The sequence below is a fragment of the Peromyscus californicus genome, unplaced genomic scaffold (genome assembly GCF_007827085.1).
Source record: "Peromyscus californicus insignis strain IS unplaced genomic scaffold, ASM782708v3 Scaffold_15__1_contigs__length_86483966, whole genome shotgun sequence".
NCBI lineage: Eukaryota > Metazoa > Chordata > Mammalia > Rodentia > Cricetidae > Peromyscus > Peromyscus californicus.
The window spans coordinates 78,828,909-78,850,204 of record NW_026294447.1 but is presented as its reverse complement, the minus strand read 5'-3'; the positions used below and the strand labels follow the sequence as shown (position 1 = coordinate 78,850,204).

General features: G+C 48.7%; 1 protein-coding gene across 1 annotated transcript in view; it reads right to left on the bottom strand.

Moving 5' to 3' along the window:
• Sptb (spectrin beta, erythrocytic) overlaps positions 1 to 21,296 on the bottom strand; it is a 128,035-nt gene that overhangs the window by 49,101 nt on the left and 57,638 nt on the right. Inside the window, exons 3-8 of the mRNA XM_052739540.1 lie at positions 5,461 to 5,612; positions 3,608 to 3,781; positions 2,606 to 2,697; positions 1,891 to 1,971; positions 1,393 to 1,508; positions 806 to 918 (exon numbers count right to left, since the gene is read on the bottom strand). Of these exons, the coding sequence (XP_052595500.1) occupies positions 806 to 918; positions 1,393 to 1,508; positions 1,891 to 1,971; positions 2,606 to 2,697; positions 3,608 to 3,781; positions 5,461 to 5,612 (728 nt within the window). The remainder of the gene's footprint in view (positions 1 to 805; positions 919 to 1,392; positions 1,509 to 1,890; positions 1,972 to 2,605; positions 2,698 to 3,607; positions 3,782 to 5,460; positions 5,613 to 21,296) is intronic.

Sequence of the window (21,296 nt, the reverse complement as noted above, 5' to 3'; positions counted from 1 at the left end):
AGGTTGCAGCATCAGGAAGGTTGAGAACCACTGTTGTAGAGCAGCAAGCTTGCTGAGCCAGGGTGCCAGCCTCTAGGGGTTGGTGTCTTCCTTAGGCATTTTCCACCCTAGGTTTTGAGACAGAATCTCTTCACCAAACCTGAAGTTGGCTGTTTTGGTCATAACTGTCTGGGCAGGAGCCCCAGGGGTGCTTTGTTTATCTCAAACTGTTTATTAGGAATCAAGGGGATCCGGGCAGCCTTCATGACACACGGGCGAGATGAAGAACCAGCAGGAGAAAGAAACCAGGCACGGCACTCCGCTCCTGGTGTACCGCGGGAGCCCGCGAGGTCTGATACCACCATCAACAGGACACATTAAGAGCTTGTGGTGGGGCTGGAGAGATGGCTCAGAGGTTAAGAGCACCGACTGCTCTTCCAGAGGTCCTGAGTTCAATTCCCAGCGACCACATGGTGGCTCACAACCATCTGTAATGAGATCTGGCGCCCTCTTCTGTATACAAAATAAATAAATAAATCTTTAAAAAAAAAAAAAAAAAAAAAAAAAGAGCTTGTGGTGCTTCCTGGGGGATGTCTGGGAGACACGGGCTTCCGGGTGGACTGTGGACCCAGACCTGGGGCTGACGCCCTTCAGGATAGACATGGCCACTCTTTGGAGTCAGCTTGGGAGTTTCCCAGGGGACTTTAGAGGGACTGGGGAGCATTCTACATACCAAACTGCAGCTAAGGGCCCAAACACAAAGCTTTGAGGCTGGACAGGGAGCTCACACTGAAGGCCCGGGGCCGGCAAACCAACAGCTCGATACCTTGCCGACTCGCTTGCCCTCGACCGCCAGCACCTTCATCTTGGAGAAGTAGTGATAAAACGCCACCACGTAGGTGATGATGGATTTCTCGTCTGGGTTTTCTGTGAAGACATCTGCAAGAGGGAGATGGCACATTCTGAGCACCGGAACTGGAGCCCCGGACAGCCATGTTTCTAGCAGCTAGTCCCACTTTCTCCAGCATGAGTTTCAATCACAGGTGCCAAAGGACGACCCAGATGGCAGGAAATGGAAGAGTAGCTAGGTGCAGTGTCAGAGGCACGAGGGAGGATCAGGAGTTCAAGGACAGCTTCAGCTACATAGTGAGTTCTAGAAGAAGCGGAAAAACTGAGCAGAGGCCCTTGATTTCAGACAGTGATGAGATCCACATTAGAACCATGAACTCCAAAGGCAGAATGAAGGAGGACCCAAGGCCTCAAGGACCCTCCCCATAAGCCAGGTGTCTGCTGAAAACCTACTTGTCACCGAGGAGCAGAGCAGGGCCCTGACTTAGCCTCAACATCTCCATGCCTGCAGCTTACCAGGCACCTGGACCAGCCCCGGGAGGGAGTAAAGTGGGTGTGGCTCACCTTCAGGGTCAAGGAGTGGGATGATGCCCAGCTGGCGTTCGGCCACATCAAATGCATGCTCCAAGTTATGCCGGGCATTGGAGTCCTTCAGCTTGTCAAAGTCGATGAGGTCAGGCCTGGGGACAAGGGCTGAACTGTTAGGATGGAGTGGCCAGGGTGGTCCCACATGCAGGGCAGTTGCAGCATGAAATGAGGATGCTAGACAGATGTAGGGAGTTGGAAAGGCAGGCAAGAGAAACGAGACAGGAGAACAGGAGACGGGGCAGCGGGGGGTGGGGGGGGTGGGGGGGTGGGGGGGGGGGTGGGGGGGGCTGTGAGCACCAGGAAATGAGCAGCAGTATGACCGGAAGTGGAGGGGAAGAGGAGCGCTAGGGGAGGCCAAGGATAAAAGGAGAAGCAGCAGAGGCAACACCCTAACCCCCACCCCAGCCTCTGGTTAAGGGCAAGGTATCCCCACCCCCCACCCCCCCCGCCCAGCACCAGGGAGGGCTCCCTTACCGGTGTTTGTGTATTAGGGCATTGAAGGCCAGGCCATCCTTCCAGCTGGAGGTGAAGTTGGTGACGTTGACGTGGGGGTAGCTGCATTCAACAGAAACATTAAGACTAAGTAAGAAACAAATTCTTTCGAGGTCACAAGCATCTGAGCTGACGGCCCATATGCCAGGAGAGGGACAGATCTGTCCCATCTTGAGCTGCTTCAACATAAGAGCACACAGCTAAGCACACCCAGAGACACTCCCGTTAACTGTGGCTCATAACTCAACAGGCTCCACAGTCCGACCACGGTGACTTCGGAAAGGAATCTGGAGTTTCCGAAGAATCACGTCAGAACGGACTTGAATCCATTGTACCAAAGCTGCTACAGTTCTAGGGGACTACCAAAGCTGCTACAGTTCTGGGGGACTGGTGTCTAGTGCCCCTTTGGCATCCCTAGGGGCAGTGGTTTGGAAGGGGGGGGGGCGTCGAATGACCCTTTCACAGGGTCACATATCAGATATCCTACATAGCAGATATTTACACTACGATTCATAGCAGTAGCAAAATTATGGTTATGGAGTGGCGACGGAAATAATTTTATGGTTGGGGGCCACCACAACATGAGGACCCCTGTATTACGGGGTCCCGGCATTAGGAAGGTTGAGAACCACGGCCCTAGGGGAAGCAAGGGGCAAACAGGGAACACAGTGACGGCCGGTCTCCAGGGCATACACACCCTGCCGTCTTCATCTGGCACCACAAGAGCAGCGCGTCCTTGGCTGAACGGGTCTCACGACCTTCCTGAGTTTGGACAACGATGTCCTGAATCTGGTAGAGGCAGAATAAGAAGGAGAAGAGTAACTCGGCGTCTGCCACCACGTAGGTGATGATGGATTTCTCGTCCTGCTTTCCTGGGGTGGGGGAGACTCTTTCCCTCTGCCCCTCCATATGTCTGCAGCCCTCATCCCTACAGCACCCCACACCCTAAGGTCTTGGGTCCTAGTTGACTACTTTGCCTCCGTCCACCAGAATGGCACCCTGTATCAGAGGGGACAGCATCAATCAGATCCCTCGAACAGGAGTTTAAGAACTGACAAGGTGGCCTGGGACCTTCCGTGAAGGGACAATGGCTCACTGGGTGGTACAACATGAGTGTTGGCTGGTATTGTTAACATGGTTGTCCTGAGTTATGGCCATCAGACCAGTAAAGCATGAAGCATACTTCTGGGTATGTCTGTGAGGGTGTGTCCAAATGTGGTTAACTAAGGGAAGAAGAACCTTGAATGTGGACAGCATCACCTCCTAAGGTGGAGGCTGAGGACCAAGGAGAGAGCCTTGAATTTTAGATGAGAGAACATTTCTAGTTTAGAAAGTATAAAGGGAGGTTTTTCTCTGTAGTATTTTTGCAATTTCTGAACCATATTATTTCAAACACGAAGAGTTATACACGAAGGGTAAGAGGACAAAAAAATCCAGTCCTGCAGCAGACTGCAACCTAGCTACAAGTCAACTTCTATTTTCCCCCTCAAAAAGACTATAGCCGGGCACCTGTCCTGAGCGTTAGCACTTTGGGATGGTACAGGATGTAGGTCCTCCATCCCATGATCACTGTTCCCTAGAGTGGGCTTCCAGCCTCCCTAGATGTACATTAACACGCTCTAGGCAGCATTTTGTAAGGCTCTCAGTCCCTTACCAGCTTTGAGAGATCCCCTCGGTTTCTTCTACCCACAGGACCCACCTGGAACCGGAGGATGATGGTCCAGATGAGGCCGAGGACCAGGCGGTGGTTGCCATCCACGATGTCATGGGAACCCATGTTCTCCAGGTGCACACGCTGCTCCTTGAGGAACTGCAAAGCTTTGTCCACGTTCTCCAGGCAGTGGATGCGCATCTTGCCCTTGGTGGGCCTTGGCTAAGGGACGGAATGACCTTGTGGGCATGACGGGACTTCACCGTCACACCAGAAGCGGCTGCAACCTGTATCCGCTGATGGCATCAGCTACCTCTGCCCTTCATTCTCCTGGTCAAATCCACAGTCACTCCTGACTCTTTTCTTTTTTTACATTTATTTATTTTCAATTTTATGTTTATGGGTGTTTTGCCTGTGTATATACTTCAGCACACCATGTGCATGCAGTGGCCACAGAGGCCAGAAGAGGGCACTGGATACCCTGGAACTGGAATTAGAGGCTGCCATGTGGGTACTGGGAATGGAAACTAGGTCCTCTGAAAGAGGAGCCAGTGCTTAACGGGCTGGGCACTCGCTCCAGCACCTCTTTCCTGTTAGCAGAATCCAGAAGGTTCAGAAACACTCAACCAGGCTTCACAGGAGCCCTTCTGGGTCTGACCCAGCCTTCCGAGTGGGCGCTGAATGACAATCAAACTCAACAGCATGACAGACAGTGAACTGAGTACTTGCTGTGTACCCAGCACAGTTCTAAGAACTACTCACCGCTAGTCAGCAGTAAGAATGGATTTTTAGATTGGTGATGGACAATGTCCCCACCCCACCAAATCTTCTTCCTCCCCGGAATACCCCAGCCAGCACCCAAGGGGATGATTATGAATGCTAGTATGTGGGTATATATGCATGTGTGTGCAGATACGTAGGGGTGTGTGTGTGTGTGTGTGTGTGTGTGTGTGTGTGTGTGTGTGTGTGTGTCTGTGTGTGTGCGCACACGGAGGCCAGGGGACAGCCTTGGGTGTCATTCTTCAGTCACTGCTCCCCATTTTGCTTTGTTTTGTTGAGACAGTCTCTCACAGATCTGGAACTTGCCAAGTAGGCTGGACTGGCTGGGCAGGGAGTCCCAGGGATTTCCCTGTATCCACCTCCCCGGTGCTGGGGTTGCAAAAGCACACATAGCCCCATGCCCAGCTTTCCTGCGTGCATTCTAAGGGTCAGACTCAGGTCCTCAAGCACTGTACCCATCTGTCCTATCTCTCCTAACTGTCTTTTGAAGGTATCCTGGGGCAACTCTTTCAAGTGTGGGCTAAGGAGGCAAGAACTGCAGCCTGGAATTGAAAAGGTAGAAGAACATGGTGCCTTTTCACTCAGACCCTGAGGCTCTCCCAATACCTCATTCTATACGTGGAGGGAGTGGAGGTAAAGAAGATCCCACCTGATAGGCCCAAGGTCACCAAGGAAGTGACGGAGCAAAGCACACCCCCCCACGTACTACAGTGCTGGGGGCCCCCTAACAGGCTTCCACCTGGACCTGTGGCAAAGTACACAGCAACCTTCCTTCCATACTTTCCCCTTGGTTCCAAGAGGAGTGCAAATTTCTCCAACAGCTCACACATCTAGGCCCATGCATCCCAGCTCCGGATTGCCCAGGCCCCAGGGAGAATGGCAAAGCTCTGCATAGCTTCTGGGAGGAGCATGAAGGGGTGGGTGTGGCCAAAAGGGGCGAGGCAGTCTGGGGAGAAGCCAGAGAACCCAGTCAGCCACACAGACCCTTGACTTTGTAAGGATGGAACCTCGAAGAGGAACAGGGAGAAACCCTGGCAGTCGAGGGAACCCTCTGCACTCAGGCAAATGCCTTTCCTGAGGAGGGGTTGATGGCATCAGCCGCAGGCTGGGAGGGGCCTTACCAGCATCTCTCCGGAGAGCACCTCCAGCAGCTTGATGAGCATGCGTCCATCCCGCAGGTCCTTGTAGAGATCGCTGATGCGGCAGGATACTCGGGCCAGGTGGGAGTTGACCCATTTCGTAAAGGTCTTCTTCTGAACAACTTCCCGCTCATCTGGGCGAGGAGAAGAGCCTTGGGTGAGCTGCCCGGAGTGGGGAGGGCTGGTGTACCATGGAGCCAAAGGGCTTTACTCTAATTCTAGGGTCATTCTTGCCTGGCAGAGGAGGCTGTTGCATCCATTCCTCCTCATTTCTGGGAGTACATGCCAACCTTGGCAACATGGGAGCATCAGAACCGAGGTAGTGGAGCAATCACCACCACCAGCATCTTCACCATCTCTACCACCACCACCACACTACCACCAGTACCACCACCATAACACCACCACCACACCACCACCACCACACCACCACCACCATAGCACCACCACCACCATAGTACCACCACCACACCACCACACCACCACACCACCACCACCACCACACCATCACCAATACCACCACCACCACCCACCATCAACACCATCTATGCACTGTAGCAAGGCACCCTGATTCAGCCTCCTGTTTCCTGATGTCAGGCAGAATATTCTGCACTACTGTACCACTGAATTCAGATTTTAATACCAGCTCTATCCATCTCTCAATCCATCCATCACCCCCCTTTTCCCCACCTCCAGCCATCCACCCACTCCTTCTGCCTAGAATGCTCTTAGCATTTTCCTCCACGCCCTTCACTTAATTCCTATTCATCCCTTAAAATCAGGGCAAATGGACTTCTCAGGAGGGCTTTTCTCGACTCCCTCTCTGGGCTCCTCATGTGTGCTGTGATTCCTGAATTCTCACTGGGAAGGATTAGTTGAATATATGTCTTTCCTACAAGACTGGCTCACGGGGCCCATTGTCGTCTGTCTCATTGGCTTCTCAGTCTCAGGCCCTGGAGCTTGATGCCCGGTAGGCACTCTAGAGCTGTATCATGGGGGACCAGTGAAGTGTTTATCCAGTTCTGTTATGTGGCAGGCCTGTGCCAGGCCTAATGATACGTTGTATGCTCTCAAGCAGCCAGTTCCTGCTACGTAGAAAACAACAAGAAGAATTGAGACGTGCAGACCTCCGATCCACATGAGGTCAAAGGCTGTGAACGAAGGCTTGGGCTGGAAGCAGTCCATTGCATATGTCACCATCTCACCCCCAGAATGACAGACAAGGGATCCTGACTTTCAGCCCTGGGATGGTGACAAGGTACCTCCATGCTAAATCCGCAAACCAAGCCCCCAGCCCATGTTAAACTAGTCAGATGAGTACCGACTAGCACCTCTGTGCAAGTAAACACTGCTGAGGCATCCGAGCTTGGGACAGAGAGGAGAGACTGGACAGCAGGAATAAAGGGGAAAGAATGGCAGAGAGGAACAGCAAGAGGAGGGGAGTCATACAACAGAAACAGCAGGAGAGGGGACAGTGTGATTCTGAGAACAGTGTGTGACTATGGGCTCCCAAGCACCTGCGTTTGAAGATCCAGGGCAGGAGCTGACCTTGTAGTACGTCTGGGCCTGCGGGACCCGCAGGATCCCTGGGCAGAGTGTGTGTGAGTGGGTCACAGTCAGGGCAGACACAGGGCACCCCAGCCAGGAGGGAATGTCAACACTGGGAGAGGAGGCTAGATGTGCGCTCAACTGAGTCCAGACTTGACATAGCATAAAGGGGAGCTGAGCCGGTGCTACCCCCAGGGTACGATGCTGGCAGCTCCCGAGGCTCACAGCATCAGATTCCTTCCTAGTGTTAAGAACTCAGTCTCTCTAGTCATCTGTTCATCCGTTCAGCAAATGCTTACTGTACAACCATAAAGTGTTCAGCACTGAGTGGAGGTCGTAGGGAACCCAAGGACAAGCCAGAGGGTTCCTATCCTGAGCAGACAGACTCTATGAGAATTATGATGGGTGTGAGAGCCACATATAAATACTTCTAAGGCAGCCACTTAAATGAGCCTTTCCACGAAGTGGAGGGGAACTGTGCTGATTTTAAATAAATGTAAAACTTAAGTGGCATTCACTCATTCGGGGCCTCCGGGCCAAGGAAATCCCCAATGTACCCTTCCGTCAACAGCAAATTAAAAAAATGTTTTCTTGATTTCAAGGGCTGCTTTAGCAAAAATGTAAGTAAAGTTTTGATGATATGCTGGACAGGATGCATGGCATTTATTCTGGGGTATGCTGGGGTTTAGCAGAGCCAACTACAGCCACCTCCACCCCTACCCCAAGGCCTTCCCTAGACCTGTTCCTTTTTTTTTTTTTTGAGAGCTGAGGATCGAACCCAGGGCCTTGCGCTTGCTAGGCAAGCACTCTACCACTGAGCTAAATCCCCAACCCAAGACCTGTTCCTTAAGTCAGAGGTGAAACCTTTGACCAAGGGACTGGAGGTTTTGGCTACTACAGAGGTGAGCGCTCTCAAATGCTAACACCCTCTGTTTCCTAATTTTTCTGCTCATAAAAATCCAAAGGTTTTGCCAGGTGATCTTTAATCCCAGTGCTCAGGAGGCAGAGACAGGCAGATCGCTGCAAGTTCGAGGCCAGCCTGGTCTAGTTCCAGGACAGCCAGGGCTACACAAAGAAACCCTGTCTACAAAACAAAACAAAACAAAAAAAACAAAAACAAATAATCCAAAGATAATACTACATGGTGCTAACCCCTGTTTATTTGTGCCTGGCAAAGAATAAGGACATGTTTCTAGCTAGGGACACAGGATCTAACTCCAGGCTGCTGGGCTGGCGTAAACACTGGCACAGAAGTCTCCTAAAGCACCCTGAGCCCTCCTCAGTTTTCAATACACGATGATGCTGGAGTTGCAGGCTTGGAACGCAGCAGATGGCCTCTCGGCTGCCTTAATTTAAGAGGAGAAGATTATGCAGAATCCCTAGCATCGCGGAAACGCTTTGCAGTGTTGAGACATGGGAAAGATTCCGAGGCTAATGATGATCTAGAGTGGAGTAAGGACCCAAGGGGTGGGGATTAATTTCCATTAGCTGTTCACTGGGCTCTGCATATCTACGTGCTCAGCACATTCCTCCCTCAAGACCTAGACGCTCCTCCTCCGGAGCCTTCTGTGTGCAGGAGAGGCCAGTGGCCCTGAGCCAACTGCACCGGGAACCATGGCAGTATGAGCAGGAAGAGAGGGGACTGACTGTGTATGAGGCCTGCTGTTCACAAGAGACCCAATAATCTCAACATCTGAAGAAGAAGAAAGCTTCAGTGAGGCCCTGGAGGAGCTAGTGCTTATTTCTAGAGCCCTGACCTTGCCCATGCAGGAATGGGGAGCATGGTGAGAGGAGGGTGGGTGAGTGGGGGGGGGAGGTGAGAGGTGGGGGGTAGGGAGGTGGGGGGAATAGGGAGGGTGGGAGAACACGGAAGTTGTGGTAGTTTGAATATAATTGGCTCCCCATAAGCTAATAGGGAGTGGCACTGTTAGGGGGTGTGGCTTTGCTGGAGTAGGTATGGCCTTGTTGGAGGAAGTGGGGGTGAGTTTTGAGGTCTCATATACGCTCAAGCCATGTCCAGTGTCTCAGTTCAGTTCCTGTTGCCTCGTACAAGATATCGAAGAACTCTCAGCTACCTCTCCAGCACCATGCTCCACTCTGAATGATCATGGACTGAATCTCTGAACTGTAAGCCACCCAACTAAACGTTTTCCTTTATAAGAGTTGCCGTGGTCACCACCAGGATGGTGGTAGGGCACTCCTTTAGTCCCAGCACTCGGGGAGGAGGCAGAGGCAGGCAGATCTCTGTGAGTTCCAGGACAGCCTGGTCTACAGAGTGAGTTCCAGGACAGCCAGAGCTACACAGAGAAAACCCTGTCTTGAAAAACAACAACAAACAAAAGGAGTTGCCATGGTCACAGAGACTCTTCACAGCAATAGAAACCTTAACTATGACAGATGGGTTCATGCCTCTGTAGCTTTAAAGCATGGCCTCTCCGCTCTCCTCTGCTCCTCTTCCTTCCTTCCTCCCCCTCGAGCTGGGCCCACACTCATTCCCAGCTCCCTGCAAAAGTTTATCTTGACGTCACATATACCCACGGTACTGAGACCCTCACACGGTTACCCACTGGCAGGCAAGGCTGTATATGAAAAGTGCCGGCACCCAGAAGGTGTCACCCATCACCCCTGTCACTAGATCCAAGCTGTCCCAGAGGCTGTTGAGATATGAGACAAACGGCTCACACTCCCTCAGTAAGGATCTGGTTCGGGAGAAGAGACACAAACTCACAAACAGCTCGTTTTGAGGCCACCTAAGACATAAAGTGGATTTTCTGGAGACTGTGGTGGCCAATCACGGTGATCAACTTGACTACATCTGCAATCACCTAAAACCTGAGCGGCTGGGCCTGGCTGCGAGGGACTGTCTTGATTGGCCCATCTGAGGTTAGGGAGTTACTAATCTGGGCCACACCTTCTGGTGGCAGCCACCAAAGGACACAGAGGAAGGGAGCTTTTGCCTTCTTCCTGCTTGCCCTCACGCTCCCTGGCAAATTAATCATAATCTGTTCTGTTGGTGAGGCGTTACTGTGTCGATATTAGGAAGTACTTCAGGATTCCAATGCAGACGGAAGCTCTCTAGGAATCCTCCAAGACTCAAGCACCAGATTAGAACTGCTGGCCTTCAGTCCATGGGCTGAACAACTACTCAACTGTTAGCCTTCTGTTAGGAAGCAGCCACTGTTGGACCACCCAGACAAACTTCAGCCTATAAGCCACTCTCATAAATGGCATGTCAGACTGCAGGCACACACACACACACACACACACACACACACACACACACACACACACACAAATTCTATCAGATATGTTCCTTTATAGCAGCAGTTCTCAACCTGTGGGGTGCTGCGACCCCCAGGCGTCGCCAAAAGACCATCTGCATATCAGATATTTATATAATAATTCATAACAGTAGCCAAAATATCATTATGAAGTAGCAGCGAAAATAATTGTATGGTTGGGGGTCCCCACAACATGAGGAACTGTATTAAGGGGTCGCAGCATTAGGAAGGTTGCGAACCACTGGCTTAGAGATTTAGAGAACCCTGACTAATACAAACACGCATGCTACACAAAGCAATGCTGGATTGGTTTCCAGATGAATAGCATCTACAATAGATGCTCATGGGGTCAACATGGAGAGAGGTCATTTTGACAACTGGAGTTGTCAAAAAGGTCCTCATGAAGAAAAGCACTTTGGAAGGTCAAGAGGGAGACGGAATGAGCCCAAACAGACAGGTGTGGAAGGTTGTTCACAGGCCACCCAACAGCTACAGGTGAGGAGACTATGTCTAGAAGACAGGCTTGAAGATGAACATGGAAATCTCTGGAATGAGAGGCTTAGAAATACAGACTAAGGGCTGGAGAGATGGCTCAACAGTTAAGAGCACTGGCTGCTCTTCCAGAGGACCCAGGTTCAATTCCTAGCACCCACATGACAGCTCACAGCTGCCTGTAACTTCGGTTCTAATGAATCTGGCACCTTCACACCCGCATACATGTGGGCGGAACACCAATACACATAAAAATAAACAAAATCTTAAAAAAAAAAAAGAAGTAAAAAGACTAAAAGGTCCTGGGTTCAATTCCCAGCTATCTAGAAGGCAGGGACAAGGGTTAGGGCACAAGTGGGAATGGGAAGGAATATTTTAACTCTAGAGACAAAAAGAACTAGGGAAGGTATGGCAGAGTCATCCCAAAATATTAATTTGCAAGGCCCCTAATGATAATAAAGAGACAAAATGGTTCATGTTACATCTTAAAATAAGTATTTAAAATAAAATCTACATAGAGACAACCTTAAAAGATCCCCGAGGCCTACAAAAGAAATTTTGAGCAAACGGATCACACAAACTTCAAGTATAACCTTATGATAAAACTGTGCCCTATTATCATATAAAAGGTGGACACAGCGATGAAGAAGAAACAGTCCTGGCTACGTATAGGCATTTGACATCTCATAAAAGCACATTTCAAATACATAAGAAGAAGAGAGAAGGGTTATTCAGTACAAGCTTTTGCAAAAGGAGATGACCACTCGGGAAAAATGAAATCTGTACTTCATATTCCAGGAAGAATTTTTTGAATCAAATTCACTTGAATTTTTTTTATCCAATTTTTGACCCAAATTTACTTGCATAAAAAACTGGAATGTAAAAAATGAAACTATAAAAAATATAATAATCAATGCTGGTGGGCTAGTTGTTTAAATAAGGCTAACGGAGGGTCAGTATGACACCAAATCCAAAAACCAGAAAATGAAAGATTGAAAGGTCAAATGTATTAAAAAGTTTTGTGTGGGTTTTTTTTGGGGGGAGGGGAAGAACACTATGAGCAAGGCAAACTTATGAAGAGAATTCCCATTAATTCTATCACAGAGATTAATCTGCTTAATATGTGAAAAAATGCTGCTATAGTTTGGACCTGGAATGGTCCCCAAATGTCCATGTAATACATAGAGGTTCGATCTGGTCCACAACTGGCTGCTCCGGGAAGGCAGTGGAAACTTTCAGACGTGAGGCGCAGCAGGAGGTCTTCAGGTGACTGGGGCCTGTGGTGGACTGAATGAAGATGGCCCCCATATTTGAATTCTTGGTCCCCAGTTAGTAACTATTTGGAAAGGTGCTGATGACTATTTGGAATGTTTAAGAAGGGTGGCCTGGTTGGAGGAGGTGCGTCACAGGGACCAGGCTTTGAGGTTTCAAAAGCCCACAGCATTCCCGGTGAGCTCTCTCTGCATCCCACCTGAGGATGAGGATGCAAGCACTCAGCTCCTGCTCCAGCACCACGCCTCCCTGCCTGCCGCCGCCATGCTCCCTGCCATGATGGTCATGGACTCTACCTTTTAATCTCTTTCTTCTAGAAGTTGCCTTGGTTCGGTGTCTTATCACAGCAACAGAAACACAACTAAGACAGGATGGGTTCTCAGAAGGCTACAGGACCCGATGCTCTGCCCCCATCCTGGTTCCTCCCACCTTCTTGTGCGCACCTATATCTCGGCTGTGAGGTCAGCAGCTCCGACCTTCTCTGTGTTTCCACTGTGACATGTCACCTCACCGAAGGCATGCTATCTGTACATTCAAAAACTGTGAGCCAAAATAGACCTTGTCTCCTCAGGAGTTGACTAACTCAAGAGTTTATTATAGCAAGAGAACCTGGCTAACACAACTGTCCATAAGTTAAAAGGAAAAATGATTAACACACTATGAACAAAGAGTTAACAGAAAAAAAAAATATAAAAATTTTCCAAATATGTAAAAAGCTATCCGTGATGCCTGTAGAAGCACACATTAAAAGCACATACATCATCGATGTGAAGGTTTGGCTCAGCAGTTCACAGCACTTGCTGCTCTGGCAGGAGACCTGAATTGATTCCCAGCACCTCTCTGGTGGCCCACAACCCTCTCTAACTCGGGTTCCAGGGAGTCCAGGGCTCTCTTCAGACCTCCGTGGGCACCAGGCACACGTATGGTGCACAGGCACACAGGCAGGCAAAACATTTATAAACATTAAATCTAGAAATAAATGAAAACACACACAACTACACCCAAATATAACAACGAACTGTTCTTTTTGGAAAAGGTAATCATGAGACAACTGGGAAAACATTTCTCTCAGATTTAATTACCGGGGAATTGTTGCTAATTGTGTCGGGTATAAGAGTGGTGTAATGTTTAAGTGGAAAAATGTTCTTGTTTTTCAGAGACACAGACAAAGAGAATTGGGGTAAACTCTCACGAGAGCCTTTAATTGACTTCAGAATAATTCAGCCCCCAACACACAGGCATATTGATAACACTAAATTTGGATGGTGGATTATTTTCTCTCCACCTCTGATATTTTCATGTTTGGAATTTCTCATACTAGAAGTAAAAAAGCAAAAGGAAGGTCCACGAAGACATGGACACTTTACTCATCAGATGAGAAAAGACCGGAAAGTGTGATGAAACAGAGTTCTGGCCAGAATGTGGAGAACACAGCATTCACAGGTTACTGGAAAGAGTTTAACTAGGCCGGCTCTGTGAAAGGCACTTTGGCAAGGATGCTCTCAAACGCACATACTTTTCCTGGTGATTCCATTTCTAGGAATTTACCCCACAGGCACAGGCATGGACAGCATCAAGTAGGTTCAGGGTTATTCACTGTAGTTTTGTAAATAGTTAAAGATTAGAAATAACCGAAATACATACAATTGGGGGACTTGTTACATTAAGATTAGACGTTTTTACAATGGAAAGTTATTTAACTGCCAATATAATGAAGAGACTTTGTATTAATACAAAATAATTTCAAGATACATTGGGTGAAAATGTGTAGAAGTGTGCAAAATCTTTTTTAAAAAGCTATGAAAAACCAATACAGACTATAAGTTTAAATATGCATAAAATATTCTGGGAGAGGTACAAAAGATGTGGTTAACTCTGTGGCCGAACTATTTATTCCTCCTATGCCCATGAAACTCCTTGAGTGCTTTATACCTCGTGCCATTTTCTCTGTTTGAAATGTCTCTAGACAAAGGATGGTGAGCTAGGGATGGAGTCCAGTGGGAGACCTTGCCTGACGTGCAGGAGCCCCAAGATTTAGTCTCTAGTTCCAAAACAAACAAACAAACAAACAAACAAACAGAAGAGAATAGCAGCCCACAAAGCAACGATGGGGTAATTTGATATTTTGGTTACATTAATGAGGATATCAAGAAGGCTACATAAGAAGTTTCAATGACAAGAGAGGGTAAGATATATTTTAAGGGAAAATTCAGGCTCTCAAGCTATATGCATAATACGACTTTATAAATAAAAAAAATAAAGCTGGGTGCTAAGACTATGGGTGGTATTTGTTTTCTTAATTAGCCATATAAATAAGTTTCTACAATGACAAAAAAAAAAACCTGAGGAAAAAAAAGAAATTCTGCTATGAGCATATATTACTTAATTTTTTTTTAATGTACATTGGTGTTTTGCCTACATGTATGTCTGTGTGAGAGAGTCTGATGCAGGGGTTACAGACAGTTGTGAGCTGCTGCCGTGTGGGTACTAGGAACTGAACCCGGGTTGCTCTGGAAGAACAGCCAGTGCGCTTAACCACTGAGCCATCTCTCCAGCCCCCAAGCATATATTGCTTTTAATAATAAGAAACAGCAGATGTCACAGAATTAGGGTAAAAGTTCATAAACCCCGAGGAATAAATGATAAAAATTTAAAAAAAGGGCAGCCTTTTGAAGGAGTCTGCATTTTAACCAGTTCAGAGGCAAAAAATGAGCTAGAAAAGACAAGTGGGATCAGAGGCCCCTGAGAAGCAGATGATAGACTGTGAGAGGGCTGTGATTGGCCCGTGAGAGGCAAGAGAGGCCTGTGATTGGCTTCATTGAGCATGCACCTTCACTCCTGGAAGTCAAGGCTGAGGCAACCAGTGAGTCATGCTTTTCACTCCCATGAACTTGGGACTAGCCTCGGGGACACAGAAGCCAATCCTTTATACATTGAAGATTGGAAGCAGACCCTCGGGGACACATCATAAATGGTGTTGGTGGCATGAATTCTATTCTTGTTTAACTCTTAGGGGAGGAATTTCCCTTTCAACCAGCTCACTTCCAGTACACTGGTACTGTGAACAGCTGAAGGCAGTTCCCCTGCCCTGAAACATTCACAATCTAGCTAGAGCTGATACCTAACAGGAGCTTTAGGACGTGACTGCAAACCTGGAGACACAAAATGTCAGAATAAAGCACATAGAAATAGTAAGAGTTGAACACAACAAAGTCGGCTAACTAGCTTGGAGTAACTGGGTCTGGGTCGCAACTCCTTATGTGGATCAAACGACCCTTTCACAGGGGTCGCATATCAAATATTTACATTACAATACATAACAGCAGCAAAATTACAGTTATGAAGTAGTAACGAAAATAATTTTATGGTTGGGAGTCATCACAATATGAGAAATTCTTTAAAGGGTTGCAGCATCAGGAAGGTTGAGAATCATTGCATTAAAGTGATAATCTGCATCTTTGCTAATGAGAATTGATAATAGTGTATTTAGTGAAAAAGATTTAGAATTGTAGGTACCTATATAACCATGTATCTACAGGCATGAACATAGCTTTATGAGACCTTAAGAATGTCTTTAGTTCTTTATTTTTTATCTTTTCTATGCTAAAATATATTCTGATTATAAAGTGCTTAGAAGATATAAAAGTAATTGTCCTGAAGTTCTCTGTCACAGCAAAAGAAACCAATGTATCATAAATCAGTTTCAATCAAAACATTTTTTTATCTTTGAAGGCTAGCTTTGATCTGAGGGTTGAAGATCCCTTGAAAATGAAGGAAAGAAAAGGGGATCCTGTTCAAAGCTCCTTGGGTGGGCATGTGTGCGTGCATGCATGTGTGCATGCATATGCTGGAGGGTGTGTGTGTGTGATGGCTATACTTGGTTGCAACTTGACTACATCTGCAATTAACTAAAACCCAAATGGATGGACACATCTGTGAGGGGTTTTTCCTTAATTAAATCATTGGAAGTGGGAAGATTCTCAAAGATCCACTTCTAATCTGGTTCTTTGAGGTGGAAGGTCCACCTTTAATCCAGATCTTTTGAGGTGGGAAGATCCACCTTTAATCTGGGCCGCACCTTCTTCTGGCTGCCCATATAAAGACATGGGAAAAGGAAGCTGGCTCTTTACCTGCTTGCTCTCATGCTCACTGGCAAGCCATTCCTTCACTGGCATTAGAGCCTGACTCTTTGGGACCGTGGTGTATACTGACGACCAGCTAAGACATGGAGCCTCACAGACTGAACAGCTATTGGATTCTTGGACCTTCCGTTGGTAGACACTATTGTTGGACCACAGCCTGTAAACCATTCTAATAAATCCCCTTTATATACAGAAATTCATTCAATAAGTTCTGTTCTTCTAAAGAACCTTGAATAATCCAAGGGGCAACTGTCAGATCCAAAGAAATCCAGGACAAATGGCTAATTGTGGTGCTTATTAGCATACCAATGTGCATACTAGGCTCTCTCAGCACTACAAGTACCTGTTATGGAGTCCATGCTGGCATCCTGGCTCCTCTCAGCTCCTCACACCCCGCCTGCTACCCTAAACTTCTCCAGCCCATGGGGCTTCCCTTCCCCCAGCTTCTCATTCCTATATAATGTGGACACAGACTCACTCACTCTGGCCATCCTCTCCCTCATATCTACAATAAAGACCTTCTCCTCAGCCTTACCTTGGAGAGGTCATGTCCTCATTTCATTCACAACCAGCACGTGTGTTTATGTGTGTGCATGTTTGGGGGTTGGAATGCAAAGCAGGTACCTGACCCAGAGAAAAAGCTAAAGGAGAATTTGAATTTGGTACTCCGGATGAAGAGCTTGGTGGCTCTGAGGTAAAGAAGGGCAACCCGACAAATGTGTTGGAGGACAATGACTCCAATTGCCCTGAGTAAGTGGGATTGGACCCAGAGTGGCTTGGGCTGGGAAACCAATTCAGAGTCGGTGACAGATGCCTCTACTCGGGGTGACATGAAAGGTCTGGATGTAAAATAACATGCGCTTCTCTGGAAAATTCTATGGATCAGATATATCTATATATATATATAGATATAGATATGTGTCACCCTGGCAGGTGACAGTATTCTGAGGCTGTAGGACATCAGTGACTTCAAGGTTTTGATCAGAGAGCCTCAAGAAGCTGCAGGTGAAAAGAAAACCAGAATAGACATCTGGAGTGGGGTGTAAAGCAGAGTTAGGTCATGGAGGACCCAGGAATACGCAGGACGGCCGGCAGACTTAGCACAGTGATGAGCAACATCACTGCTATCCTGTCTGCAAAGGGTGGGGGAACAGCTCTGTTTGCCCACTTGACAGGGTACTTGAGGGGTTGTGGGGTCAACTTGGATAAGGCATGTAGACACAGACTCACAGGTGCCACATGCTGTTAGCATGTGGACACAGACTCACTCACAAGGGTCATGTGCTGTTAGCGTGTGGACACAGACTCACTCACAGGTGCCATGTGCTGTTAGCATGTGGACACAGACTCACTTACAAGGGTCATGTGCTGTTAGCGTGTGGACACAGACTCACTTACAAGGGTCATGTGCTGTTAGCATGTGGACACAGACTCACTTACAAGGGTCATGTGCTGTTAGCATGTGGACACAGACTCACTTACAAGGGTCATGTGCTGTTAGCGTGTGGACACAGACTCACTTACAAGGGTCATGTGCTGTTAGCATGTGGACACAGACTCACAAGGGTCATGTGCTGTTAGCGTGTGGACACAGACTCACTTACAAGGGTCATGTGCTGTTAGCGTGTGGACACAGACTCACTTACAAGGGTCATGTGCTGTTAGCATGTGGACACAGACTCACTTACAAGGGTCATGTGCTGTTAGCGTGTGGACACAGACTCACTCACAGGTGCCATGTACTGTTAGCATGTGGCAAGCACTCACTGGGAGGTGAAACTACAGAAGTCAAAGTGGTCTAGGACACAGCCTCAGCCCAGGCAAGAATTTCTGGAGGACCTAGTGATTCGTTAACAAGGCTAAATTCCCTTTCCCCAAACCAGGACCCAAAGCTCCATCAATCAGGACCTTTGTCGCTGATGCCCCATAAGTGGCTTCTCAGGTAGGTGGAACTGGAGGAGCCTGGAGCATCATCTACCTCAAGCTCCTAGTGTTCAGGTGAGGAACCAGAGGTCGGAGGAGCAGAAAAGTGGAGGACCAAGCTCCCTCAACTACAGCATCAGGACAGAACACCACTGCCAGCATGCGTCACTTTCTCCCCACATGTGGTGGCCCCCCAGCTCAAGCAGCCATCTGCCCTTCCTAGACTTCTGCATGGCTTCCCCACATCTGCTATCCCCTCAAACCCAAAGCTAACCACACCACCTACCTGCTAAAAGCGTTCTGATGAGTGGAAGCAGCCCTGCTCTCCAGCCCTCTACTGAAGGCCACAGCTCCGACCCCGAGACCATGGAGCTCTCTCAGCTGACACCCTCTCCCTCTGACCATTCAATCTGCCATTCCTGTTGCAAACGGTCTTCTCTGCCACCTCTTTTGAGGCTCTTGTTGCTTCCTTCCAGGATTTCTCTACAGCCTCTAAGGCCCTCTAGGAGATGATTCCTAAATGCCCCCCCTCCTTCCTCTACCGTTAAATTATGATTGGACTGAAGCAAGCCTAATGGGGGAGTTATAAGCTATGGGTGATGTTATAAACGTATACAGTTTCCAGGAAACCTCCCCAGTGTGTATGTGTGTGTGTGTGTGTGTGTGTGTGTGTGTGTGTGTGTGTGTGTGTGTGTGTGTGTGTGTATCGGGTGTATGTATGATTATTTGATCCTCTCTCACTCCACTGTAAGGTGAGATTTCCTGGCAGATCCGGTTTCCAGCATCTAAAAGCCAGGGTTGGGATGCAGAGTGCTCCCAGCCTTCTGCCAGAAGCCTGCCTCCCTAGCATTCTCTCTTACTGACGCGATAAAAAGAGAAGAATGAGCAAAGTGCACAGATGCTCTGAAAACAGCACCCCGGCACCTCTTCAGCCAGGCAGCGTACAAGCAAGCCCTCGGGGAACCGGGGGTGGGGAGATGGCTGCTCCTAGGAGGCCGGGGGCTGGAGCCTGCCCTTGGGAACGAGGCTGACAACCCACAGGAATGTCCCAAAGATGGAGGAGGCTATTAATGTGGCTCACTCAGACTGCACGGCACGGGGAGGGAGCAGAATCTTATTATTATCCTCGGTGCATTAATATTTGATAAAGCTTCTTCACAATGATAGATAGTAGCCACCCATGTGGGGGGAACAGCCTGGTTCTGTAAAGAGTCTCGGGAAGGACGAATAGCTTTCATCAAGAGAGGAGAGGGGTGCTGGGAGACGGCTCAGTCAGTGAAGAGCTTGCCGTATTAATATGAAGACCCGAGTCAGCTCTCTGGAACCTATGTAAGGAAGTCAACATGGGGGCGTGCACTTGGAATCCCAGTTCTGGGAAGGTGGAGAAAGGTGGACTCACTGGCCCGTCAGCCTCGCTCACCTGGTGAGTTCCAGGCCAAGTGAGAGACCCTGACTCAAAAAACCAAGGTGGACAGCATCTAAAGAATGTCACTCAACGCAGACCTCTGGCCTTTACACACCCCTGCATACACACAAGCATCTGTACACGCATGCAACATACACACACACACACACACACACACACACACACACACACCATGACACCACATGAGAGGAGACACTGGAGGAAGCATTGTCCTGTCCTGGGCAGGGAGCTCTTCCCGGGACCACACAGTTCAGGCAGCATGTTGCTCTCTCTTGCAAGTTTCCTGCACAGGAAACAGCAGCTTCATCCATGCAGAGGCCTGCCTGGGGTGGGGCTCAGTTTCACAACTGCCCACCTCCAAGAGGAAGCTGCTGATCCAATTATTTTTCTTCCTCTGACAGTACGTTAAAATGACTGCTGAGGAGTAGATATTTATCTGAATAATGTTTCCCCAATATATAATTTCTAAATGTTTTGAACTCTGAGAAGACAAAAACCAAAACAAAACAGAACCCCCAAACCTTAAAAGCTGTCATTAATGTCACACCCTCACAGAGAGCTGGAGGGATGCTGTGACCTGAAAGAGCTGATGTCTTGATGGCAGCTACTGCTTCTGAATCCATCAACAGGCTGTCATGAAGCAGTGGTTGCCCACCCGCTGAGGTAAAATCCTGCTCCCTCGGGAAATCAGACACCCTATGGCCGCAAAGCCCTTTCTGGGTCAGTAGGAACAACAGGATCCAGGCACCAGTGAGGAAAGCAGCCTGAGCGAAAGGTCTTCAGGCAACTCTTAGGAGACTTTGAAAGCCATTGGCTACCAGGGTCAGGACGGACCCATGCTGCCCTCTTTGGGGAGTCCTGAACAGCCATGGAGGAGCCAGGAGCACTGGCCCCTGAGGGCTGCCACCCTGAGATTTGGATGGACTCTCTGCTGGTTACAGAACTTAACCTCAGGGCCTGCGGTGCCCCCACCACCTTCGTGGCCCTGTCATAGCCTTTAAATTGTCATCATTCACTCTCCCTGCTCAGCCTCACCCCACTGCCAGGAAGAAGACCACAAAGAGAACACAGGGAGGAAGCCAGCCTCCCTTCTGAAGCGCTCTGGAGATCCAGCTTAAAGGCAGAGTGAAGCCAGCTTCATAATGTCATGCCCTTGTGTTACAGGAGGGACTCTGTCTGGTCTCTCCCTTAGGAACTGTTCCACTGGGCAGCGCATAGGAAGATGGAGACAGAACATGGCAGCCTCCCGTCAGCCTCTCTTCCTCACAGGCCCCTCAGGAGACTCTGGACTGTTCTCTGTGCTGCAACCTTCGAGATGCATCTGTGTGCACGGAAGGGCCGCAAATCACATAAATCACGCAGTGAGTGGCATATGGGGGTGCGGATGCCAAGCTGTGTGCCTGTAAGACAGGGGGAGTGGGGAGGAGGAAGGGTGTGGGAAGACAGAGCAGGGAGGGAGGCCCTGCACGCGGAGTTCTCTTCTGGGGACATCTTTGTGTTGCTTTCTTTCTGGTCCTCCTCTTCCACCTGGGCCACGCTTGTCCCCAGGCATCCTCACTCGGGTACATAACCAAGTGCAGGGAAGGGTGTGTGGGCAGGCAGGGGTGATGGGGAAAGAGCACAGGGGTCAGCACTCTAGCTGTTGTAAGTGTCTGCCGTCCTCAGCACTTTCCCTCCCATTCAGTCAGCCACACAGGTCTGTGAATAGTTTCCAACCCGAACGGGGAGAGGAAA